The sequence below is a fragment of the Anomaloglossus baeobatrachus genome, chromosome 2, assembly GCF_048569485.1.
Source record: "Anomaloglossus baeobatrachus isolate aAnoBae1 chromosome 2, aAnoBae1.hap1, whole genome shotgun sequence".
Classification (NCBI taxonomy): Eukaryota; Metazoa; Chordata; class Amphibia; order Anura; family Aromobatidae; genus Anomaloglossus; species Anomaloglossus baeobatrachus.
The window spans coordinates 792385288-792412066 of NC_134354.1; the positions used below are offsets into that span (position 1 = coordinate 792385288).

Genomic DNA, 26779 nt, shown 5'->3' on the forward strand with positions numbered 1-26779 from the left:
CACACCAGGGGGGCGGAGCCAGGTGGTTGGCTCCGCCCACCGAGGAGTTCACAGGCCTGGAGGCGGGAAAACACAGACACAAGTTCAAGTTGACAGTGCAGAGTAGTTTTGACAGTGAAGGAGAGAGGTTGAGTTCAAGGGCAGACCTGTGCCCAGGCCTGCCATAGACTACTCCGGTGGCTGGGTCGGAGACCAGTCACCTTTGGCAAGGAGGCAGACGGTGGTGGCCGCCTGCAGGAGCTGGGATTACAGCCGGTGGAACCGTAGGGACCGGGGTCGGGCAGTGGCCCGCCGGTACCGAACCGGGGAATCGATTGGAAACCAGAGCACCAGGAGGGGTACTCAGACCCAGACGAAGCCCCGAACCGACAGGGCCGAGTCAAATCAACTGATTGCGGACTGGGGTCAAGGACCTATCCCACACAAGTCCCGCTAGAAGACAACAGCGCAACCATACAGGGTAGAGATACCGCCAAGGCATAGAGACCCAAAGCGCCAGCGTCTGCGGGCAAACGGGCTCCTACGGCATATACAAGTCAGGGAGCGGACTACCGGTGTCTAGGCATAGGAGTCAAACATTTACACACAGAGGTGCAGGAGAAAAGCGGAAACCACCAACCTATTCAGGGAGAAGCTGCAGCCGGCTGCGGGTCCCGTTCATCACTCTGTTTGGTTTACCAGAGACTCCAGTGTATTGTGTCAGAGTGAGTACACCAGTGCCTTCGGGCCGCGCACCGCGCCGCACTGCACCAGCGTCCAGCACGCATCACCCGCTCCCCCGCCTCAGCACCTCCCTCGGGCCCCCGGGACCATTGCTCCCCTACCCACGGAGGGGTCAACACCAAGCTGCGCAACACCGTCCCCGGGAGGCCTAGTTAACGGCATCGGTGGTGTCCATCCATTCACCACAACCCGTGGGTGGCGTCACGAACTTACAATCCTAACCAAACAACCACGGCCCCGGCCGTGGAACTCCTCACCCAAGTCCCCGTGTGTGGCGCCAACTCCCTTGTAGAGCGACATGACCCCCGAGTCCGTGAGAGGCTCGAGCCACAACCCGCAGAACGAGCACGGATCCGAGCAGCTCGGCGGTCGCAGCCGAGCCCGCGGGGCGGTACACATGCACGTCTATTTGCCACCCCCGCATCGATCTACATGACCTCTATACTTCACCTTCCGAAAGCACTGAAGATTCCGGAATATTCCCGAAAGGAGAATGTTACAACCCACAACTGAAGGAAATCAATGAGATGAAAGGAGGGGGCGCACATCCCAGTGACCACCAGACATAAGGGTGCTTTACACGCTGCGACATCGCTAGCAATAGCTAGCGATGTTGCACGCGATAGCACCTGCCCCCGACGCTCGTGCGACATTTAGTGATCGCTGCCGTAGCGAACATTATCGCTACGGCAGCATCACACGCACATACCTTGGCAGCGACATCGCTCTGGCAGCCGAACAATCTCTCCTTCAAGGGGGAGGTGCGTTCGGTGTCATAGCGACATTACTGCGGCGTCACCAAGCGGCCGCCCAATAACAGAGGAGGGGCGGAGATGAGCGTGAAAAACATCACCTCCTTCCTTCCTCATTGTGGCCGGTGGAGGCAGGTAAGGAGAGGTTTGTCGTTCCTGCGGTGTCATACATAGCGATGTGTGCTGCTGCAGGAACAACGAACAACATCATACCTGCAGCAGCACCGATATTAAGGAAAGGAGCGACGTGTCAACGAGCAACGATTTTGCACTTTTTCTCGCTCGTTGATCGTCGCTCATTTGTGTCACAAGCTGCGATGTCGCTACCGGCGCCGGATGTACGTCAGTATCGACGTGACCCCGACGATATATCGGTAGCGATGTCGCAGCGTGTAAAGCACCCTATACTGTATATACACCGGGGCCGTGGGCGTTACTCGTTACCGAGCCGCGGCGGGACCCGGCACCGTGACCCCAACAGTGGTCTTTAAATGGGGGATTATTTACAGGGGAGTAAAGTAGTAGTCTCTCCTGTGGTGTGCGGCAAGTTAGGTGTCGGCGCTGCGGGATGGGACCTCTGGGGCAGATGGTGACGCAGCTTGGTTGGTATAGCTCTCCACAGGCAGAGCTGGGCCCCAGGGCTGGTGGGAATAGTCGGAGATGGCGGGGATGCAGGGCCGGAGGCGCAGGTGAATAATGGAGCGACACAGGGATGTAGTCTCAAGGTTTTTTACTCACTGTAGCAGGTTCCAAGGTAACACGACTAGTCAGTGAACACCTCCGGTGTGCTGGGTTCCACTGTGAGGGGCTCCAGTCGATCCCGGGTAGTTCGGAGGTCAAGACCGGTGCATTTATGTACCTTCCCTGGTCGTCTTCCTGCGCTGACTCCCGCCTGTCCCACGCCTACGCACACAGTGCCCTGAGCCGGTCTCCGCGGACCCTGTAGGGTGGCTTGGAGCTCTATCCCTTGGCCCTATGTGGTCACCTTCCAGCGGATTCGTGTGCGGAGTTGGCTTTGATACTAGATGTGTCGTTAGCCTCTGGTTTTACTAAATGAGCACGGTTGTTCTTCTCCTCTAGTCTAGGGACCGGTCCCCATTCGGCGGCCAAGTCCCTTCACTCCAATATGTCATATGTGGAATGAGGTCACGGGAGTATTGCGCACGTCTCGTGGGCTCTAGGACCCCATCTGTCTTGTGCCTGGGTTGAGCTGCACCAGCTCCAGACCACAGGTCTTCGCACCTCCACTGCTCCTTTTTGACTCTCAACTTTCTGTCACAGGCTGCTTCCACTAACTAGACTCCATCCCCCAGGTGTCAAATTAGGGAGAGGGAGATGCCATCACCAGTGGTGGCTATACATACCATTAATGGCACCAAACCCCGAACCTGACCCGGTTGTGAGCTACTAATTAAGAGTGTTGTATGGTTTTGTGTGCATACCGGTGGATGACCTCCTCCGTACCCAGGATTGGATACCACACCTCTGGCTGAGGTGCAGTACCTCTGTGGCGACTGAAGCCTCAGGGGCACCACATATAGATAGGAAGAGGCAGCCTCCAAGGTATCGTGATACAAGTGCAATTTTTATTTATCTTACTTATATAGCGCTATCTTATAACACAGCGCTGTACAGGCTTCATCCATGTCCCCACTGTGTGTCTGGGGTGCAGTAGAAGCCCAGAGCAAACCCGCACAAACTCCTTATAGATGTAACTACTAACCCACCGTGCAGTGCTAACCACTGAGCCATGGTGCAATGCATTGTTTCGGCTGCGAGATGCTAGAGAACGGCTGAGATGTAATCCAAATGCAGTGCGATAATATTTTTGCTACATCTCCGCCTCTCGTCTTCCAGTGGCACCGTTGCATGTGTCTGGTTTGCAGCCAGGTTGGAGCGCGGCCAACGCTTATTTCCCACTCTTATAAGTCTTCCTCCAGGATTGTCTACTCCCCGCACACTCCTCAGAGAAGTCTCCATGACCCGGATTATATCAGTTATGACTAATGATGAGAAAGCCATGAGGATGAGCAGTGAGGGATGGCTGGGCTTCCATGCCATGGATAGGTCTCCTCCTCACTTATGGTCTACTCCAGTGGAGATCACAGTAAAAGGCGTCATGGTAATGGGGACAAGCTCCGCATTCAGCAACACATAAGATTGTCCAAGCAAACCCACCAACCTGGAACATGGATGACCCTCACCTGGTGCCCGGCCTCCTCCAGAAGCTGCTTGGCCTCCAGGAGAACCCGTCTCATACCGGGATTAGCCAGGAAATATCCGTCCTCCGAATAATATCCAATGCGGAGAGGAGCGGCAGAGCAGAACGTCTGCAAAACATGGAGGATGATCAGGAAATAACATTATCTTATAGACAAATGCCCCCAATCACCCACCCTTACTAGTCTATAGAAGCCCCATTATCTCCGGGATCCACGCCCTAGTACAACTCCAGGACTCCATCTCCAACTGCTTCTTATACTTCCCCTGGAGGTTTCCATACATAAGATCATTATGTCTTACCTTCTCATTGAAATGAATCGGGGGAACACTTGAGTCCAGCTGAAACAACTCATCACACCATAAAGCCCTCATGGAGAGCACCAGACTGTCCACGTCTCTGGCCATCGGCCCAATGCAAAGTGGCACTGAAATGAAAGACAAACATCAATCTCAGGCCTGCCCCAAGACGCCCAATAGACACACCTCAAATGTCGCCCCTAATGGCGCCAAAATACCAGCTCTCCCTCCAAAGGAGTGTCTCCCATTGTGTGTGTGAGCTAATGGTCTCAGAGTCCTGTGATGGATGGACGGGAAACATGTCTCCGATGGCTTCAGATGTTTGTGATGGATGATTAGATGGGTGAGATGTCCCTGAACTTCTGTGATAGATGGATGCATGAGATGACCTCGATGTCTTTCTAACAATTGTGATGGATGATTAGGTGGCTGATATATTGCTGATGGATTTCAAACTTGTGTGATTGATGAGATGAGACATCTTCAATGGCTTTCTAACTTTTGTGATGGATGATTGGATGGGTGAGATGTCTCTGACTCCCTTGATGGATGACATATCATCCTAACTTGCATGATGGATGGATGGACAAGACAGAGAAGGAAGTGAAGAATCGTTCTGATGAAAGGATCAGAGAAAAAGGTAAATAATCTGTCTGATGAAAGGATCAGAGAAGGAGGTGAAGAATCGTTATGATGAAAGAATCAGAGATAGAGGTGAAGAATTGTTCCGATGAAAGAATCAGAGGAAGTGAAGAATCGTTGTGATGAAAGGATCAGAGAAAAAGGTAAATAATCTGTCTGATGAAAGGATCAGAGAAAGAGGTGAAGAATCGTTCCGATGAACTAATCAGAGGAGGTGAAGAATCATTGTGATGAAAGGATCAGAGAAAAAGGTAAATAATCTGTCTGATGAAAGGATCAGAGAAGGAGGTGAAGAATCGTTATGATGAAAGAATCAGAGATAGAGGTGAAGAATTGTTCCGATGAAAGAATCAGAGGAGGTGAAGAATCGTTGTGATGAAAGGATCAGAGAAAAAGGTAAATAATCTGTCTGATGAAAGGATCAGAGAAGGAGGTGAAGAATCGTTCCGATGAAAGAATCAGAGGAGGTGAAGAATCATTGTGATGAAAGGATCAGAGAAAAAGGTAAATAATCTGTCTGATGAAAGGATCAGAGAAAGAGGTGAAGAATCATTCCTATGAAAGGATCACAGTAGGTTGTGAAGAATCATTCTAATAACGGGGTGAGAGGAGGATGGGAGGAATCATTTTTCATGAAAGGATTAAAGTGACGAACAGTTATGTGAAGAAGCGAGCTGATGAAAGGGTTGAGGTGAGAATGTGAAGCATTGTACTAAGAAAAAGGGGCAATGGAAGATTTAAATAATTGTTTTTTTGAAAGGGGTTAAAATAGAATGTGAAGATTTGTTCTGATGAAAGGATCAGAGGTGGGGGCAGAAAATTGCTCTGATGAAGCTGTTTTCAGGAAAATTTGAAGGATCGTTGTGATTAAATGGTTGAGAGGAAGATGTGAAGAACTGTTTTAATGAAAGGTGTTAGAGGAGGGTGTGAAGAACTATTCTGATAAGGGGACAGCCATTCACAAGTATCAGAGGAGCCAGAATGTGCCAAGAAACCTTACTCCACCTCTAGAAGCCTGATAACAAGGGATCAACCATGAGCTAATACCAGAGGAGTCAGGGGCACCAACAAAGCCTTCCCATCATGAGCCAGACAGTAAAAGGTGCGGTAATTGTGAGGGAAGATTTTTTTGGTCACACCCTGGCTCCATAACATGACAGGCTGGGGGAGGTGGGGAAGGTTTATGGGTGCACCCTGGCTCCTCTGCCCCCTGTGGATGGATGACCCCTTCCTGTCAGGCTGGTGGAGGGGCAGTAATGGTGGGGAAGGCTTTCTTGGTGCACCCTGGCTCCTCTGCCCCCTGTGGATGGATGACCCCTTCCTGTCAGGCTGGTGGAGGGGCAGTAATGGGGGGGGAAGGCTTTCTTGGTGCACCCTGGCTCCTCTGCCCCCTGTGGATGGATGACCCCTTCCTGTCAGGCTGGTGGAGGGGCAGTAATGGTGGGGAAGGTTTATGGGTGCACCCTGGCTCCTCTGCCCCCTGTGGATGGATGACCCCTTCCTATCAGGCTGGTGGAGGGGCAGTAATGGTGGGGAAGGCTTTCTTGGTGCACCCTGGCTCCTCTGCCCCCTGTGGATGGATGACCCCTTCCTGTCAGGCTTGTGGAGGGGCATTAATGGTGGGGAAGGCTTTCTTGGTGCACCCTGGCTCCTCTGCCCCTGTGGATGGATGACCCCTTCCTGTCAGGCTGGTGGAGGGGCAGTAATGGTGGGGGAGGCTTTCTTGGTGCACCCTGGCTCCTCTGCCCCCTGTGGATGGATGACCCCTTCCTGTCAGGCTGGTGGAGGGGCAGTAATGGTGGGGGAGGCTTTCTTGGTGCACCCTGGCTCCTCTGCCCCTGTGGATGGATGACCCCTTCCTGTCAGGCTGGTGGAGGGGCAGTAATGGTGGGGAAGGCTTTCTTGGTGCACCCTGGCTCCTCTGCCCCCTGTGGATGGATGACCCCTTCCTGTCAGGCTGGTGGAGGGGCAGTAATGGTGGGGAAGGCTTTCTTGGTTCACCCTGGCTCCTCTGCCCCCTGTGGATGGATGACCCCTTCCTATCAGGCTGGTGGAGGGGCAGTAATGGTGGGGAAGGCTTTCTTGGTGCACCCTGGCTCCTCTGCCCCCTGTGGATGGATGACCCCTTCCTGTCAGGCTTGTGGAGGGGCATTAATGGTGGGGAAGGCTTTCTTGGTGCACCCTGGCTCCTCTGCCCCTGTGGATGGATGACCCCTTCCTGTCAGGCTGGTGGAGGGGCAGTAATGGTGGGGAAGGCTTTCTTGGTGCACCCTGGCTCCTCTGCCCCCTGTGGATGGATGACCCCTTCCTGTCAGGCTGGTGGAGGGGCATTAATGGTGGGGAAGGCTTTCTTGGTGCACCCTGGCTCCTCTGCCCCCTGTGGATGGATGACCCCTTCCTGTCAGGCTGGTGGAGGGGCAGTAATGGTGGGGAAGTCTTTCTTGGTGCACCCTGGCTCCTCTGCCCCCTGTGGATGGATGACCCCTTCCTGTCAGGCTGGTGGAGGGGCAGTAATGGTGGGGAAGTCTTTCTTGGTGCACCCTGGCTCCTCTGCCCCCTGTGGATGGATGACCCCTTCCTGTCAGGCTGGTGGAGGGGCAGTAATGGTGGGGAAGTCTTTCTTGGTGCACGCTTGCTCCTCTGCCCCCTGTGGATGGATGACCCCTTCCTGTCAGGCTGGTGGAGGGGCAGTAATGGTGGGGAAGGCTTTCTTGGTGCACCCTGGCTCCTCTGCCCCCTGTGGATGGATGACCCCTTCCTGTCAGGCTGGTGGAGGGGCAGTAATAGTGGGGAAGTCTTTCTTGGTGCACCCTGGCTCCTCTGCCCCCTGTGGATGGATGACCCCTTCCTGTCAGGCTTGTGGAGGGGCAGTAATAGTGGGGAAGTCTTTCTTGGTGCACCCTGGCTCCTCTGCCCCCTGTGGATGGATGACCCCTTCCTGTCAGGCTGGTGGAGGGGCAGTAATGGGGGGGAAAGGCTTTCTTGGTGCACCCTGGCTCCTCTGCCCCCTGTGGATGGATGGCCCCTTCCTGTCAGGCTGGTGGAGGGGCAGTAATGGTGGGGAACGCTTTCTTGGTGCACCCTGGCTCCTCTGCCCCCTGTGGATGGATGACCCTGCCCAGGGATTACCCTGACGGTGTCCAATACCACAAGGGGTGGAAAGCCTCCGGTCACCCCGAGCCCTTGGGCCGTGCAGGGGGTGGAGACGCCCTCATAGAGGGGTGGGTGGGGGGGGATCGCTCTTTCCTTATTTCTGGGGGTTCTGCCACTTATCCATTGTTTTCATTTATCCCTTTGTGTGAAAATTCATTATTAGGCCCTGTGCACACACTAAGTTTTTACCCGCGGTTTTGCTGCGGAAATTTCTTGAGAAATGTTTGTGATCTTTCTGCAGACATTTCCCAGCAAAACCTATGGGGAAAAAAATATCTGTGCGCACGCTGCACGCTAGAAGTCAGTGACAGCGCTGACGTCAGGACTGCAGGAGATCGTCACAGCAGGTAATGATCTCATCTATTCTCCTGACAGCAGCGCTCGTCATCCCCTGCAGTGACCTGGGCTGACCTATTGATGTTAGCTCAAGTCACTGCATTACTCTCCCAACCAATGGGGAACATTCTGTTCTTCATTGACTGGGACAGTAACTATGGTATGGATCGTCATGGGAACCCCTTATTGGATTACGCCGGACCCAGATTTGATTGTTCTTGTCACTAAATTGGTGAAAGAGGGAATGTGGGGAGTGTTTTTTCAAATAAAACTTTTTTTGTTGTCTATTTTTTTATTTATTACTGACTGGGTTTGTGATGTCGGGTATCTGATAGACGCTTGACATCACTAACCCCAGAGCCTGATCCCAGGTGACATTACACATCTGGCATCAACCCTATATATTACCCCGTTTGCCACCGCACCAGGGTAACGGGATGAGTTGGGGCGAAGCGCCAGGATTGGCACATCTAATGGATGCGCCACTTCTGAGGCGGCTGCAGCCTGCTATTATTAGGCTGGGGAGTGTCCAATAACAGTGGACCTCCCTAGTCTGAGAATATCAGACCCCAGCTGTCCGCTTTACCTTGGCTGGTGATCCAATTTGGGTGGGACCCCACGTTTTTTGTTTTAAATTATTTATTTCATGTAAAATAACAGTGTGGGGGGCCCTCTGTTTTGGATTACCAGCCAAGGTGAAGCTGCCAGCTGTGGTCTGCAGGCTACAGCCATCTGCTTTACCCTAGCTGGCTACAAAAGATGGGGGGACCTCACGTCGTTTTTTTTTAATTATTTATTTACTTTTTGGTTAAATACAAGGCTAGGCACCCTTTAGTGCCACATGAAAGTCACTAAAGGGTGCCAGCTTAGAATATGCAGGGGGGTGGGACATTATATAGGTCTTTCTCATCTATCCCTCTATCTATCTATTAATCTATCCATCTTTCCCTCTATCCATTATCTGTCTGTCTATTTATCTATCGATTATCTATCTATTATCTATATTATATATTGCAGTTCAGCATAAAAAAAACGCAGGGACCAACCTGCGGAAAAACCATTCATGCGTTTTCCCCGCGGTTTTGGTGCGTTTTTTTTACCGCAGGTGCGGTACTCTTCAACTCCCAGAAGTGTCTCAAGAAATTTTCTTGAGAAAAATCACTTTCCTAGTGCGCACATAGCCTAAAACAACGTTACCTGCAGTCATCCCTTCCACGCAGTGGCGGACGCCGGACACGCTGCAAAAGAAAGCGAGGGATCACCATCACCACATGAGGCACTGAAATCAGGTGGGGTGTGGGGGTCAATCATTAGTCACAAAGCCCCCCGTACCCCTCCAACAGTCTGCAGCCCCTCATACCCCTCCAGCAGTCTGCAGCCCCCCGTACCCCTCCAACAGTCTGCAGCCCCTCGTACTCCTCCAACAGTCTGCAGCCCCTCGTACTCCTCCAACAGTCTGCAGCTCCCCGTACCCCTCCAACAGTCTGCAGCCCCCCGTACCCCTCCAACAGTCTGCAGCCCCTCGTACTCCTCCAACAGTCTGCAGCCCCTCGAACCCCTCCAACAGTCTGCAGCTCCCCGTACCCCTCCAACAGTCTGCAGCCCCTCGAACCCCTCCAACAGTCTGCAGCCCCTCGTACTCCTCCAACAGTCTGCAGCTCCCCGTACTCCTCCAACAGTCTGCAGTCCCTCGAACCCCTCCAACAGTCTGTAGACCCTCGAACCCCTCCAACAGTCTGCAGCTCCCCGTACTCCTCCAACAGTCTGCAGTCCCTCGAACCCCTCCAACAGTCTGCAGCCCCCTGTACCCCTCCAACAGTCTGCAGCCCCCCGTACCCCTCCAACAGTCTGCAGCCCCCCGTACCCTTCCAACAGTCTGCAGCCCCTCGTACTCCTCCAACAGTCTGCAGCTCCCCGTACTCCTCCAACAGTCTGCAGTCCCTCGAACCCCTCCAACAGTCTGTAGACCCTCGAACCCCTCCAACAGTCTGCAGCTCCCCGTACTCCTCCAACAGTCTGCAGTCCCTCGAACCCCTCCAACAGTCTGTAGACCCTCGAACCCCTCCAACAGTCTGTAGACCCTCAAACCCCTCCAACAGTCTGCAGCCCCCTGTACCCCTCCAACAGTCTGCAGCCCCCTGTACCCCTCCAACAGTCTGCATCCCCCCGTACCCCTCCAACAGTCTGCAGCCCCCTGTACCCCTCCAACAGTCTGCAGCCCCTCGTACCCTTCCAACAGTCTGCAGCCCCCCATACAGACATGGAGGGGGAAGAACATGACGGTCGCACAGAGCCAGGACCCTCGCCCCATTATATAATGGAGATTGAAAGCCAGAACCTCAGCCCCATCCTCTAAAGGAGACTGAGTCTGGCCTCACAAAGGCTCTTCTGGATGAAGGGGCAAAAATTACCACAAACATCTCTAAATCTTGTAGGAAACCGACCCCAGAAGAGCGGGAGCCGTTAAATCTGCAGAGGGCGACTCCATATTAGAGAGGTCCCGGCATCAGACAGTTTTTTATCCAATTTTATTTTTCCTGCTCCCCTGAATTTTCCTTTTTTTCCTCGGAATAAACCCGCCATACGACTCCTGAGATATCAGCCTTTTTATTTAGTGCTCCTTTTAATGGTTTTAACATGGGGGCGTGTCTCACAGAGCAATAACACAAAGCAGCTTAAAGACTCCGCCCCAGAGGAGCCGGTGAGCCACACCCCCTTAACTAAGACCATGAAAATTAGCATCAAAGAAGAAAGCTCTCATCGTAGGAACCATGAGGAGGATTTAATGAAAAAACGTCCTTCAGAGAGAGGACTTTTGGGTGGAAACATCTCTATGACGCAAGAGAATGATGTTGGCGCCTTTGGGATGGCCGACCACGGTCATTAGATAGTGGGGACACACTCACTTTCTATGTCTGGATGCTGCTGTGCTTCTGATTTATCACTAGGTGTCACAAACCACCGGGGGGGTCACTCAGAAATCCCCCGCGCTGGCTACCAGTACGTCACAATCGGGGGGTAACAAGTGGGGGTCACCCCTCCTTTATACCTCCCGACCGACAGACAGAGCACGTGACGCGCTCTCTAGCGCCCCTCTTATAGTCAGGCCAATTATGGAATTGCCCGACAATAAGCAAGGAGGCCGCTATACTACTTATGCCGATTATTGAAGGGTCCCCGGTGAGAGTAGGGTATATATTCCCCCGACCTCCGCGGGCGGAATATATAATATCTTCCCGAATCTCACTGGCCTCCCCACAATAATCCTTGGCACAAACTCGCTGCCACCAACCGCTTCACGGTAACTATTAGCCGAACACACAGACGTGGGATTCAAGATCGAGATAACAGAACAGCCCAAGATTAATTATATAATTTAATCAGCCTAAAGCACACTAGAAACTACAATATATACAATAGGGAATCTACAGAATATACATATGTCAGAGTACAGTTATAATCAAAGCATGGGTTACAAACAGGCATACACAGTTCCAGCAGTTACCTTGTTGCGTCTGGCCACAGGGGGGCGCTGTACCCAGGTTTCTAGGATCCTTCCCACAGATGTTTCCTACACGTGCCCCCAGCGAAAAGAACACTGGAAAATGGCCGAAGTAGGGTTATCAACCTGGGCAAATCCAGGTCCCCTCCTACCTTAGTGACCTCAGAGGGAGCACTGCTCCACCCCTGGCTTGAGTTATGGACAATCCACAACATGGAATATGGGCCATAACTTTGCCTGGGAGCGTCGTAGGCGGACGCCAATGCTCTCATTGTGACAGTTATGAATTTAGCTACAGAACGAGGGGACTCATGACCTGTCTGCCAGTTCCCCATTGGCTGATATCACGCCTGGGGCATTTCCCAATGTCCTGCTCCCATAAAAAGGGTGTGCCGGCATCGTCCGCATGCGGGGACACCATTTTTATGGTTGCCATATTTATCGGAAATATGGCTTGCGAGATATGAACCATTTTTTACTGGAGTCGTTCTGTCTGGATACTTCCAGAGCCTTATAATGAGATACAACTCTTGTTACAGGGTGACGGCAGGGAGTCATCCTGTGTCCATTGTTCCCACACCACCTCATCTCCATATCACAGGAGATGGCCATGGGATTTGTTGCTAAACCAGTTGTGTGAAGGAAAGGGGGGGTGACACCAGGAGAGGGCTTCCTGACATACTTGAATATCATGATTTATCGTCATATCTCCGGATTTACCTCACACCTCCCCCCTTTTGAGGGCGCTAGGGGGCAGCACACTCCGGTGTTCCCCCGTGCGCCCGTCCGCGACCTCTCCTTGTCGGGACAGCCCGTCTGCGTTACCGTGGTCACGGCCCCTTTTGTGGCGAATGGTGAAGTTGTATTGCTGGAGCGCAAGGCTCCATCGCAACAATCGCCCATTCGTCCCAGAGACGGTGTGCAACCAGCTGAGGGGATTGTGGTCCGTCTCCACGATGAAGTGGCGCCCGTATAGATAGGGTTGCAGACGCTGCAGGGCCCACACTATGGCCAGGCACTCCTTCTCCATCGTGGAATAGGCAACTTCCCTTGGTAACAGCTTCCTGCTCAGGTACAAGACTGGGTGCTCTTGGCTCGCAGAGTCCACCTGGCTGAGCACCGCACCGAGGCCGAAGTCACTGGCGTCGGTCTGTACTACAAACGGCCGCGTGAAGTCGGCTGCCTGTAGCACGGGCGGGCTGGACAGGGCGTCCTTTAGGGCCCGGAAGGCTGTCTCGCAGTCCATTGTCCAATCGACTGCAGAGGGCAGCTTCTTCTTGGTGAGGTCCGTCAAGGGCTTTGCCAGGCTACTATAGCATGGAACAAACCTCCTATAGTACCCAGCGGTCCCCAAGAAGGACATCACCTGCTTCTTGGTCCTGGGGGTGGGTCAGGATGCGATGGCCTCCACTTTCTCAGGCTCGGGCTTCAGTGTTCTCCCGCCTACCCGGTGACCGAGGTACTGGACCTCGCTCATGGCCAGCTGACACTTTCCCGGCTTGATGGTCAAACCTGCCCGGTGGATCCGCCTGAGCACCTGTGCTAGATGCTCTAGGTGGTCCTCCCAGGTGGGACTGAAGACGGCAATGTCATCCAGGTACGCGGCCGCGTACCCTTCAAGTCCCTTGAGCAGGGTGTTGACCATCCGCTGGAAAGTGGCAGGGGCATTCCTCATCCCGAATGGCATCACCGTGGACTCGTACAGTCCAAATGGGGTAATAAAGGCAGAGCGTTCCCTGGCCTTGCGAGTCAGGGGGATCTGCCAATATCCCCGGCTCAGATCCATGATGGTCAGGTACTGAGCCCCGGCCAACTGATCGAGCAGGTCATCGATGCGTGGCATTGGGTACGCATCGGCGACCGTGACCGCATTGAGCCCCCTGTAGTCCACGCAGAACCGAGTGGTTCGGTCCTTCTTAGGGACGAGGACTACAGGCGAGGCCCAAGCGCTGTTGGATGCCTGGATCACCCCCAGCTTCAGCATCTCGTCAATCTCCTGGCGCATGTGTTGCTGCACCTCCAGGGAGACCCGATATGCTGAACGCCGGATCGGGGGATGATCCCCAGTGTCCACGTGATGGACAGCCAAGTCAGTCCTTCCGGGCTGGTTGGTAAACAACCCCCGGAAGGGGAGGAGGGTGGCCCACAGCTGGGACCGTTGGTCTTCCAAGAGCTGGTGGCCAACCTCCACATCCTCAATGGATCCGCCTGCCCTAACCTGGGCTAGCATATCCAAGAGGGTTTCCGCTTCTCCCTCCTCGGGCAGGTTGCACACGGGGAGCGCACATGCCTCCCGCTCATGATGTGCCTTCATCATGTTCACATGGAAGGGCTTCCGCCTTCCACGGGCAGGGTCCAGGGTGACCAGGTACGTTACAGGGTTGAGCTGCTGGTACCCGAGGTATGGGCCTTCCCAGGCTGCCTGAAGCTTGTCCTGTGGTACGGGGACCAGTACCCACACCTTTTGACCCACTTGGTAGGTCCTCTCACAAGCGTTCTGGTCGTACCAACGCTTCTGATCGGCCTGGGCTTGAGCCATATTGTCGTGTACCAGTTGCGTCAAGGCCTGCATTTTGTCCCGGAAGCGCATGACATACTCGATAACCGACACTCCAGGGGTGGCCAAATCCCCTTCCCAAGCCTCTTTCACCAGAGCCAGGGGGCCCCGCACACGTCGCCCGTACAGGAGCTCAAACGGTGAGAATCCTGTTGAGGCCTGTGGAACCTCCCGGTAAGCAAATACCAGGTGTGGGAGATACCGCTCCCAGTCACGCCCATGGGAGTCGACCAACATCTTAAGCATCTGCTTTAAGGTGCCATTGAACCGCTCGCACAGGCCATTAGTCTGTGGATGGTACGGGCTGGCCACCAGATGTCGCACCTGGACTTGCTTACAGAGGGCCTCCATCAGCTGGGACATGAATTGGGTCCCCCGGTCAGTGAGCATTTCCTGGGGAAAACCCACTCGGGAGAAAATCTCCAGCAATGCGGTGGCCACCTTGTCAGCCCGAATGGACGACAAGGCCACTGCTTCTGGGTACCGGGTGGCATAGTCCACTACCGTCAGTAGGAAGCGTTTCCCGGAGCTGCTGGGGATGGCCAGCGGGCCGACCAGATCCACAGCCACCCTCCTGAAAGGCTCATCGATGATTGGCAGAGATACTAGTGGGGCTTTGGGGCGTGGCCCCGCCTTCCCCACTCTCTGACAGGTTTCACACGAACGGCAGTAGGCAGCCACATCGGCCCCCATTTTTGGCCAGTAGAAATGCTGGTTTAACCTGGCCTTGGTCTTAGCGATCCCTAGGTGTCCGGCCATCGGAATCTCATGTGCGATCCGCAACAACTCCGTCCGGAACGGATAGGGTACCACCAACTGTCGGTCCCTGGGCCACGCCTCCGGTGAACCCTGCTGGACCGTGGCCCGGTACAGCCGTCCTTGGTCCCAGACCACTCGCTCCGGGTCCGAGTCCGAGGGAGGCTGTGCCGCCTGCTCCTTAAGAGCTTTCAGGCTGTCGTCAGCTTCTAACGCTGCCTGAAACCCCTGACTAGATGTGGCCAGAATCGACGAGACTGTCACATCTTCGGTCAGTACCCCGGGACCTGTGTCCTGGCCTCCACCTGACTCGGCTGCCACTTGGTCAGAAGGGGAAGAGCTATCGGACCTCCGGGAGGCCCCTTGGCTTCCAGCACTCCCACTGCGGGTGACAGCGGCCACAGCCGCTGCGACCGTGGGTCGTGCCTGCTCCTCCTCCGTTCCTGACCAAGTCGCCGGTTCAGGCAGACCTACCTGGCTTCCTGACACCCCGGTTGTGGGGGAACCATGCACCGAGATCTTACCTGGGAGCACTTCCGCTCCTGGACCGGCCCCAATCTCACCTGCCTGTTCCCCTCCTGCAGCAACAGAACCCCGCTGTGAAATCTCTGGGGACCCCACATTTGCTGTGGTAGCCCCCACCCCACACACTGGTCCTCCCCCTGCAGCACCCTGCTCTCTGCTTATCCCTGCAGAGGGCAACAGATCCCAGCTCACAGGCTGATTACTTGTAGAGGCATTGTCACACCTTTCTCTGACCCCCTCCCCTGTCACAGCTGCAGCTGTGTGTGTGTCTATGGTGTCTATGCAAGCAGAAATATCAGAGTTCACTCCCTCCTCCCTTACATCATTCATAGATAACACATTAACATTGTCCGGAGGCATGTCAGTACTGGCTGAAGGTTCAGCCCTTGGTTGGGGCCCAAACTGGGAGGTTATCTGCCCCAAATCTGTCCCAAGTAGCACGTTTGCAGGGATCCGATCAGTTACCCCCACCTCCCTCACCCCTCGCCCTGCGCCCCAGTCCACATAAATGTCAGCAACAGGCAGCGCCGGGTCAGTGCCTCCAATCCCGGAGACAGCGAGGGTTTTTCCAGGGATCAAGTCTTGGGGGGACACCATCTCAGGCCGCACCAGAGTCACCTCCGAGGCGCTGTCTCGCAGTCCTATGGTCACAGACCGGCCGACGGTGACAGGTTGGAAGCTGTCCAGGGACCTACCACCACCCCCACCCACACAATACACCTTGGGCGGCCCTTGGGACGGGGACGGAGCCGGGGCCTTGGGACGCTGAGGGCACATGGCCTTGAAGTGTCCAGGTAGGTTGCACTGGTGGCACCGTCTTGGCTCTGCCACGGGCCTGGAGAGGGGAGTTGAGGGGGACACCCCCTGCAGTCTAGGGGCAGGTGGGGCAGTCGTAGAATTCATCTTACCCCCTCTCCAGGTGCTGCTGGTGGCTGCTCTCCTGGCCTCAGGAGCACGATTGTTGGTGTAGTCATCGGCCAGGGCAGCTGTAGCCGTGGACCCCTTTGGCTTCTGGTCTCGGATGAACTGGCGAAGATCCTCAGGGCAGTTCCACAAGAGTTGCTCCGTGATGAACAAGTCCAGGATCTCCGGTCCGGTGGAAAGCTGCAGGCCTTGGGTCCAGTGGTCGGCAGCTCGGGCAAGTGCCCGCCTGTGGTCAGCCCAGGAGTCCTTTGGTCCCTTCTGTAGGCTCCGGAACTTCTTGCGGTAGGACTCCGGGGTGAGGTTGTACTGTTGGATCAGGGCCCGCTTGATGGTGTCGTAGCCCTGATCTGCCTCAGCAGGCAAGTCCCCAAGGATATCCAGGGCCTTACCCCTTAAACGGGGGGTCAGGTATTTGGCCCACTGGTCCTTGTTCAGATGGTGCTGCAAGCAAGTCCGTTCAAAAGCAGTCAAGAAAGAGTCCAAGTCTCCATCCTTCTCCAGCACTGGGAAGTCCTCAACACGGACCTTTGGAAGTTTGGTGTCTTGAAGGTCACGTGTGGCTGATGAGGGCCGGAGCTGAGCTAGCTGCAGCTGGTAGTCACGGTCTGCCTGTCGCTCTCGCTCTTCACGCGCTGCCTGCCGCTCCGCAGCCTCACGCGCTGCTTGCCGCTCCGCAGCCTCAGCGTCACGCGCTGCCTGCCGCTCCGCAGCCTCAGCCTCACGCGCTGCTTGCCGCTCTGCCCTGCGCTCTGCCAGGAGTCCCTTGTAGCCCTCCTGGTCTCCAGCCTGGAGAAGGGCCATAGCCATTTGAAGAAGGCTATCCGAGCCTCCCAGGCTCGGTGGAATGGCACGTGGTGATCTGCGGCACGCTGCGGAGGTAGGCGATTCACTGTCCCTTTCAGAGCGGAGGGCTGGCATCTGGCTCGTTGAGGAACCTTGGGTGAGCTCCTCCTCATCTTGTCCAGCAGTGCCAGGTTGCGCAATGTCCTCGGCAGAACGGTTTTCTGGCGTCGAGCTCCTGGAGGACTCGTGGGCAACCTCCTCATTGCTGTCCACAGCACCGTCCTCCCTCTCTTCGGCTCCTGCCTTAGCATTGGCCAGTTGCATAGCTCTGCTCCTGGTGCCATCAGCCATTCTTGCAGACTTTTGGTCACTGACACAGAACTGACACCTGATGCCTCCACACACCTTACAGTATCTGCACTCTGACACTCTAGTGTTGAGCTAGTCTGAAGACCCCAGCAGCCACAGCTGCTGCAGGCAGTCTTTAGTGTCTGGGAGTATGGGTCTCACACTCACACACACTATTATCTCGATCCCACCGCTATGCCACCAATATGTCACAAACCACCGGGGGGGTCACTCAGAAATCCCCCGCGCTGGCTACCAGTACGTCACAATCGGGGGGTAACAAGTGGGGGTCACCCCTCCTTTATACCTCCCGACCGACAGACAGAGCACGTGACGCGCTCTCTAGCGCCCCTCTTATAGTCAGGCCAATTATGGAATTGCCCGACAATAAGCAAGGAGGCCGCTATACTACTTATGCCGATTATTGAAGGGTCCCCGGTGAGAGTAGGGTATATATTCCCCCGACCTCCGCGGGCGGAATATATAAAACCTCCCCGAATCTCACTGGCCTCCCCACAATAATCCTTGGCACAAACTCGCTGCCACCAACCGCTTCACGGTAACTATTAGCCGAACACACAGACGTGGGATTCAAGATCGAGATAACAGAACAGCCCAAGATTAATTATATAATTTAATCAGCCTAAAGCACACTAGAAACTACAATATATACAATAGGGAATCTACAGAATATACATATGTCAGAGTACAGTTACAGATAAAGCATGGGTTACAAACAGGCATACACAGTTCCAGCAGTTACCTTGTTGCGTCTGGCCACAGGGGGGCGCTGTACCCAGGTTTCTAGGATCCTTCCCACAGATGTTTCCTACACGTGCCCCCAGCGAAAAGAACACTGGAAAATGGCCGAAGTAGGGTTATCAACCTGGGCAAATCCAGGTCCCCTCCTACCTTAGTGACCTCAGAGGGAGCACTGCTCCACCCCTGGCTTGAGTTATGGACAATCCACAACATGGAATATGGGCCATAACTTTGCCTGGGAGCGTCGTAGGCGGACGCCAATGCTCTCATTGTGACAGTTATGAATTTAGCTACAGAACGAGGGGACTCATGACCTGTCTGCCAGTTCCCCATTGGCTGATATCACGCCTGGGGCATTTCCCAATGTCCTGCTCCCATAAAAAGGGTGTGCCGGCATCGTCCGCATGCGGGGACACCATTTTTATGGTTGCCATATTTATCGGAAATATGGCTTGCGAGATATGAACCATTTTTTACTGGAGTCGTTCTGTCTGGATACTTCCAGAGCCTTATAATGAGATACAACTCTTGTTACAGGGTGACGGCAGGGAGTCATCCTGTGTCCATTGTTCCCACACCACCTCATCTCCATATCACAGGAGATGGCCATGGGATTTGTTGCTAAACCAGTTGTGTGAAGGAAAGGGGGGGTGACACCAGGAGAGGGCTTCCTGACATACTTGAATATCATGATTTATCGTCATATCTCCGGATTTACCTCACACTAGGGTCGATCCACTGAAGGAAACAGATCGCAGACCCTGCCTTCCACTCAGATATGTAGGGGCCTGAGCTAAGAGGTGCAGCAAGGTCAAGATGTGGACCGTTGTGAGAGAGGAGCCGACGCTGCGGCTACAGAAGCCTTCATCAGGAGGAGAATCAGGAGCTTTGCCGCCCATTGTGGCCGGTACGTAGATTTCTCCTGTGTATGGATTGTACCCGCCATTGACTGTTTCTTTCTGTAACATGCCCCCTACCCCGGACATTGTTTGTTTCTGCTCGGGCCGACCTTTGTCCGATCCCTGACCATTGATCTTTCATGTAAATGTACAGACACCGCGTGCGTATATTTATCTACATTGTATATTTACCTCAGTCTGTTCGCAGTTGGCTTAAATCCAGCGATTCCACAGAAGCTGGACGGCAGCCGAATGCTGCCACCAATGTCCGTTCCTATTCCAAGAATAGAACCTCCACCACCAATCAAGGCCCCTTCACCCCCAGAGGAGCCTGCCGCCCCCTTGGTTTTGTTGTGGGGGTTCACTGTAAGGCCATAGATTGGATTACTGGTCTCATAGCTGGAAGGAAAATGGTGACAGGGTTAAAATAAAATCAGCATTTTCTGTCTTCATTGGCACCAAGTGTTCTCGATAGTAGAGAAGTCCCACCCTAAAGCTTTACCCCCTAAATCAGCCAACGTAGAGGAACAGATGGGACAGCCGAGAGTGGAATGAAATCCAAGAAACTGGAGAAGACACGAAGAAGATTGAGGCAGCACGATCTCAGGGATTGTGAGGACAACACAAAGATGGCTGGTAACACAAGGGAAAAGATTCTGAGGGGCCAGAACGGGAAGAGATGATGATGGAGATGTGGGGATGAGGATGGGTTGAGGATGGTGCCTAGGGTAGCAACGGAGCTGGGAGTGTTGGTGGGGATGATGGTGGTGGGAATGAGAATGATGGCGGGACTGAGGATGAGAATGGGGGTTGGAATGAGAATTGCGACAGAGATGAGAATGGCAGTGAGGATGATGTTGAGAATGGAAATTGTGGAAAGGATGAGGATGGTGGTTGGAATGAGAATGGCAGCTGGAATGAAGATGTGGCAGGGATGAGGATAATTACGGGATGACGGCAGGGATGAGGATGTTGGTGGGATAGGGATGGTGGTTTAAATGAGAATGGGATGATAGTGGAGATGGCGGCAGGGATGAGGATGGAGATGGGGATAGGAATGGTGGGGATGGCAACAGGGATGAAGATGTCATAGGTAATGGGGATGGTAACACGGATAAGGATGGTGATGGGGATGGCATCAGGGATGAGCATGGTTCCAGGGATGGTAGAAGGGATGGGGGTTGGAATGAGATTTGCGACAGGGATGAAAATGGGAATGGGGATGATGGTGGGTATGGGGGTGTTGGAACGGCTGAGGATGGTGGATGGAAAGATTAGTGGTGGGGATAAGAAGGGTGATGGGAGGCCAGGAGGGATGATGATGTAGGGTGGGGATGGGGATGGGGATGGCGGTTTGAATGAGAATGGTGATGATGGCAGGAATGGTGAGGATAGCGGGGATGGCGGCAGGCGAGGATGGGGATGTGGGGATGACAGCAGGAATGAGGATGTTAGAGGTAATGGGTATGGTGGCAGGGATAAGGATGGTGGTGGGGATGAGGATGGCGTCAGGGATGAGTATTGAGATGTCAGTAGAGGTGGGGATGTCGGCGGGTATGGGTATGTCGGTGGGGATGGAGATGGCAGTAGGGTTGGGGATGGCAGCAAGCAGTAGGGATAGAGATGTTGGGATGTGGCTTGAGGTAGGGATGAAGATGTAGGAGAGAATGGTGACGGTGGCATTGGTGGGGATGACGGTGGGGATGGTGGAGGTTATGGGGATGGGGATGGCAGTGGGAATGGTTGAGGGGATGGCGGTGGGTGTGAAAACAAACAAACTGAGATTATGCAATGAAGAGAAACACTCACTAATCCAAGAAATAGCAAAAACTGTGAGGGGCCCGGGAAAAGAAGTTATAGCCCAGTGTAATGACTGTGACTTTAAGAAGAAGAGGTGCGCTCACCACAGCAGTGTCTGAGGAACGTTTGTCTTGGCAAACACGATGGCTCCCTGCTTCTTCAGGACGCTGACAATGACGCTGTCCTCCTTCTCGAGAACATCAAGATATTGAATCAGACCACAGGTGGAGGGGTGACCCTGAAAATTCACATGGAGACCTGGTGAGGGACGTATGCGCCACTCAACACTTATCTTACAGGAGCCAGACATCCCAGTCCTTCCTGTAGAGCTTACAATCTCATGCTATAGATGACAATTATGTTATGTGTCTCTGCTCCATGTGGAGAAGTCGTGGGCCGTTACCTGGTACCCAATGTGTTCCTTTATAGAGACCGGGATGCCGTACAGAGGACCCTTTACGCTATTCTCACGCAGTCTTTTTAGCTGCTCCTCACAATCGGTCAGGAAAACCGTCACACAATTGAGGTCATCGTTCACTTCCAGAGCCTGAGAGAGAAATGGACATATACGAGGGGTGAGTCAAAGATGCCCTCTACTACATGACAGAACTAAAGAGAAAAGCCACAGTCACCTCTAGTAGTCACCTACAACCCAAACCTGGAGGTGTTGAGGGAGCTGCATCGAAACTACAATATTTATCACAAAATATGCCCGATAATAATCCACGTTTCAAGACCCCCACATCTGTGTTTTTGGCAGCCCCAAGATCTAAGAAGTATCATTGTCAGAAGTTCCCCGTCCTCTCCAACAACAGGAACGTTTCCTGAAGACCAAAAAATAGAAAAACCTCTGAAGATAATATCAATGGACAACATGAAGGTTCCCAGGTCTCATCAAGGCCTACAGAACCCAGGTGCCTTCAGCTGAACCACAGCTAATTCTATGCCTCACATGTCCGCCTGGGGATCTACATGTGGGGGAGACAGGACAAAAGCTTAGAACAAGGACGAATTCTCCTCACCAAACAGTAAAAGACAAAGAATAAATTTACTTGTGGACAAATATTTTTGTAGCTCCGATCTTTTGTAAAGAAACTTCAGACGTCAGAGCGTCTCGTGACCGGAGGAGTCTCCACAGATGCCATTTGTTACCAATTTTTCAGTTCGCCATTAAAAGGTGTCAATCATGGAGGAACCTTTCTTAGGCTTTTCTATCAATTGGCTAACATGGTACTAAGATTTTCCCTGTATCGAGTCAACAAGTACCAGCCTTCATGGACAAATCAGAACTATCATATTTTTCCCCGTGTGCCACGGACCCACAGGCAGGGAACCACTCACCTTCTGGATGTAGGAGTAGAGGACGTCCTCAGGGCTCAGGGACCCGTCCTTCAGCTTCTCGGTCAGCTCCAGGAGGGACATCTCCAGAATCGCCCTGCTGTCCAGTCCGGGATTCTGGAAGAAGAGGCGAGGGTCAGACGGCAGAGGAAGAGGAGGACGACGCAATGTCTCCTGCGCCAGGCTCCTCACTGAGAGGGGAAGTCATCATCTAAGCAGGTCCGAAATTCTGAACCAATCAATCAAAATTGAATTTTCATACCAGCCGGAGCGTCAGCTTCTCATATAGACATGGGGAACATGAGCGCACGCACGGCCCCGGGCTGCAGGTTGTGCCCCTGGCTGCCGTCTGTGCCCCCCGGCTGCCCTCTGTGTCCCCGGCTGCAGTCTCTGTTCCCGGCTGCAGGTTGTGACCCCGGCTGCAGGTTGTGACCCCGGCTGCAGGTTGTGACCCCGGCTGCAGGTTGTGACCCCGGCTGTAAGTTGTGACCTCAGCTGCAGTCTCTGTCCCCGGCTGCAGTCTCTGTCCCCGGCTGCAGTCTCTGCCCCCGGCTGCAGTCTCTGCCCCCGGCTGCAGTCTCTGCCCCCGGCTGCAGTCTCTGCCCCCGGCTGCAGTCTCTGTCCCCGGCTGTAGGTTGTGACCCCGGCTGTAGGTTGTGACCTGGCTGTAGGTTGTGACCCCAGCTGTAGGTTGTGACCCCGGCTGTAGGTTGTGTCCGCGGGTGCAGTGTCTCTGTCCCCGGGTGCAGTCTCTGTCCCCGGGTGCAGTCTGTGCCCCCGGCTGCAGTCTGTGCCCCCGGCTGCAGTCTGTGCCCCCGGCTGCAGTCTGTGCCCCCGGCTGCAGTCTGTGCCCCAGGCTGCAGTCTGTGCCCCCGGCTGCAGTCTGTGCCCCAGGCTGCAGTCTGTGCCCCCGGCTGCAGTCTGTGCCCCCGGCTGCAGTCTGTGCCCCCGGCTGCAGTCTGTGCCCCCGGCTGCAGTCTATGCCCCGGGCTGCAGGTTGTGCCCCTGTGCTGGGGTGTATGGGCTCCTGTGAGATTTGAAGTCACCCGGCCAGGTGAGGAGCGCAGCTCTGGAATATTTAATGGATAGAACACATACTGACCTTTCGTTGATATTCGTCCACCACTGTCCTCATGAGCCGCACACTGTCCGCTCTCCTCTTCCTCTCCTCCTCCATTCTTCTGTGGATCTTCTGTCTCTTCATCCATCTCAGGCCAAATAAAGACGCAGCAAAGATGCATCCAGCGCTGACCACGAGCTTACACTCCAGAGCGTGCTCCGAGAGGATCAGAGCCACCTTCTCCTGCATGGTGTCCATGGAAAATCTCCTCTGTGGAGAAAGGGCGGATGCTCAATCAACAAAATCTGAAATCTGAACCCGTGACAAACATTCCTCCACAAAGTTAAAGGGAGAGAAGACAAACGGAAAAAAGTCAAAACTTCACTGCAGCTCTGGAGGTGACTGGAGGATAAGACACAATGTAACAGAACAATAGTGACTGCAGCTCTGGAGGTGACTGGAGGATAAGACATGGTGTAACAGCAGAATAGTGAGTGCAGCTCTGGAGGTGACTGGAGGATATAGTGACTGCAGCTCTGGAGGTGACTGGAGGATAAGACATGGTGTAACAGCAGAATAGTGAGTGCAGCTCTGGAGGTGACTGGAGGATAAAACACAATGTAACAGCAGAATAGTGAGTGCAGCTCTGGAGGTGACTGGACGATAAAACATGGTGTAACAGCAGAATAGTGACTGGAGGATAAGACACAATGTAACAGCAGAATAGTGACAGCAGCTCTGGTGGTGACAAGAGGATAAGACACAATGTAACAGAACAATAGTGACTGCAGCTCTGGAGGTGACTGGAGGATAAGACATGGTGTAACAGCAGAATAGTGATTGCAGCTCTGGAGGTGACTGGAGTATAAGATACGAGATAACAACAGAATAGTGAATGCAGCTCTAGAGGTGACTGGAGGATAAGATATGAGATAACAGCAGAATAGTGACTGTAGCTCTGGAGGTGACTGGAGGATAAGACATGGTGTAACAGCAGAATAGTGATTGCAGCTCTGGAGGTGACTGGAGTATAAGATACGAGATAACAACAGAATAGTGACTGTAGCTCTGGAGGTGACTGGAGGATAAGACACAATGTAACAGCAGAATAGTGACTGTAGCTCTGGAGGTGACTGGAGGAAAAGACACAATGTAACAGCAGAATAGTGAGTGCAGCTCTGGAGGTGGCTGGAGGATAAGACATGGTGTAACAGCAGAATAGTGATTGCAGCTCTGGAGGTGACTGGAGTATAAGATACGAGATAACAACAGAATAGTGACTGTAGCTCTGGAGGTGACTGGAGTATAAGACACAATGTAACAGCAGAATAGTGACTGTAGCTCTGGAGGTGACTGGAGGATAAGAAACGATGTAACAGCAGAATAGTGACTGCAGCTCTGGAGGTGACTGGAGGATAAGACACGATGTAACAGCAGAATAGTGACTGTAGCTCTGGAGGTGACTGGAGGATAAGACACGATGTAACAGCAGAATAGTGACTGTAGCTCTGGAGGTGACTGGAGGATAAGACACGATGTAACAGCAGAATAGTGACTGCAGCTCTGGAGGTGACTGGAGGATAAGACACGATGTAACAGCAGAATAGTGACTGCAGCTCTGGAGGTGACTGGAGGATAATACACGATGTAACAGCAGAATAGTGACTGCAGCTCTGGAGCTGACTGGAGGATAAGACACGATGTAACAGCAGAATAGTGACTGCAGCTCTGGAGGTGACTGGAAGATAAGACACGATGTAACAGCAGAATAGTGACTGCAGCTCTGGAGGTGACTGGAGGATAAGACACGATGTAACAGCAGAATAGTGACTGCAGCTCTGGAGGTGACTGGAGGATAAGACACGATGTAACAGCAGAATAGTGACTGCAGCTCTGGAGGTGACTGGAGGATAAGACACGATGTAACAGCAGAATAGTGACTGCAGCTCTGGAGGTGACTGGAGGATAAGACACGATGTAACAGCAGAATAGTGACTGTAGCTCTGGAGGTGACTGGAGGATAAGACACGATGTAACAGCAGAATAGTGACTGTAGCTCTGGAGGTGACTGGAGGAAAAGACACAATGTAACAGCAGAATAGTGACTGTAGCTCTGGAGGTGACTGGAGGATAAGACATGGTGTAACAGCAGAATAGTGATTGCAGCTCTGGAGGTGACTGGAGTATAAGATACGAGATAACAACAGAATAGTGACTGTAGCTCTGGAGGTGACTGGAGGATAAGACACAATGTAACAGCAGAATAGTGACTGTAGCTCTGGAGGTGACTGGAGGATAAGACACGATGTAACAGCAGAATAGTGACTGCAGCTCTAGAGGTGACTGGAGGATAAGACATGATGTAACAGCAGAATAGTGACTGCAGCTCTGGAGGTGACTGAAGGATAAGACATGATGTAACAGCAGAATAGTGACTGAAGCTCTGGAGGTGACTGGAGGATAAGACATGGTGTAACAGCAGAATAGTGATTGCAGCTCTGGAGGTGACTGGAGTATAAGATACGAGATAACAACAGAATAGTGACTGTAGCTCTGGAGGTGACTGGAGGATAAGACACAATGTAACAGCAGAATAGTGACTGTAGCTCTGGAGGTGACTGGAGGATAAGACACAATGTAACAGCAGAATAGTGACTGCAGCTCTGGAGGTGACTGGAGGATAAGACACGATGTAACAGCAGAATAGTGACTGTAGCTCTAGAGGTGACTGGAGGATAAGACACGATGTAACAGCAGAATAGTGACTGCAGCTCTGGAGGTGACTGGAGGATAAGACACGATGTAACAGCAGAATAGTGACTGCAGCTCTGGAGGTGACTGGAGGATAAGACACGATGTAACAGAAGAATAGTGACTGTAGCTCTGGAGGTGACTGGAGTATAAGACATGATGTAACAGCAGAATAGTGACTGTAGCTCTGGAGGTGACTGGAGGATAAGACACGATGTAACAGCAGAATAGTGACTGCAGCTCTGGAGGTAAGTGGAGGGTTACACATGACGTAACAGCAGAATAGTGACTGCAGCTCTGGAGGTGACTGGAGGATAAGACACAATGTAACTGCAGAATAGTGACTGCAGCTCTGGAGGTGACTGGAGAATAAGACACGATGTAACAGCAGAATAGTGAGTGCAGCTCTGGAGGTGACTGGAGGATAAGACACGATGTAACAGCAGAATAGTGACTGCAGCTCTGGAGGTGACTGGAGGATAAGACACGATGTAACAGAAGAATAGTGACTGTAGCTCTGGAGGTGACTGGAGTATAAGACATGATGTAACAGCAGAATAGTGACTGCAGCTCTGGAGGTGACTGGAGGATAAGACACGATGTAACAGCAGAATAGTGACTGCAGCTCTGGAGGTGACTGGAGGATAA

The 26779-nt window shown here is 53.3% G+C and overlaps 1 protein-coding gene across 1 annotated transcript in view; it reads right to left on the reverse strand.

Annotated features, from left to right (window-relative positions):
• LOC142292363 (vitamin D3 hydroxylase-associated protein-like) overlaps nucleotides 1-26779 on the reverse strand; it is a 116000-nt gene that overhangs the window by 63836 nt on the left and 25385 nt on the right. The window contains exons 2-9 of the mRNA XM_075337680.1: nucleotides 23423-23650; nucleotides 22324-22437; nucleotides 21386-21529; nucleotides 21087-21220; nucleotides 19375-19581; nucleotides 9324-9364; nucleotides 3999-4123; nucleotides 3680-3805 (exon numbers count right to left, since the gene is read on the reverse strand). Coding sequence (XP_075193795.1) covers nucleotides 3680-3805; nucleotides 3999-4123; nucleotides 9324-9364; nucleotides 19375-19581; nucleotides 21087-21220; nucleotides 21386-21529; nucleotides 22324-22437; nucleotides 23423-23650 — 1119 coding nt within the window. The remainder of the gene's footprint in view (nucleotides 1-3679; nucleotides 3806-3998; nucleotides 4124-9323; nucleotides 9365-19374; nucleotides 19582-21086; nucleotides 21221-21385; nucleotides 21530-22323; nucleotides 22438-23422; nucleotides 23651-26779) is intronic.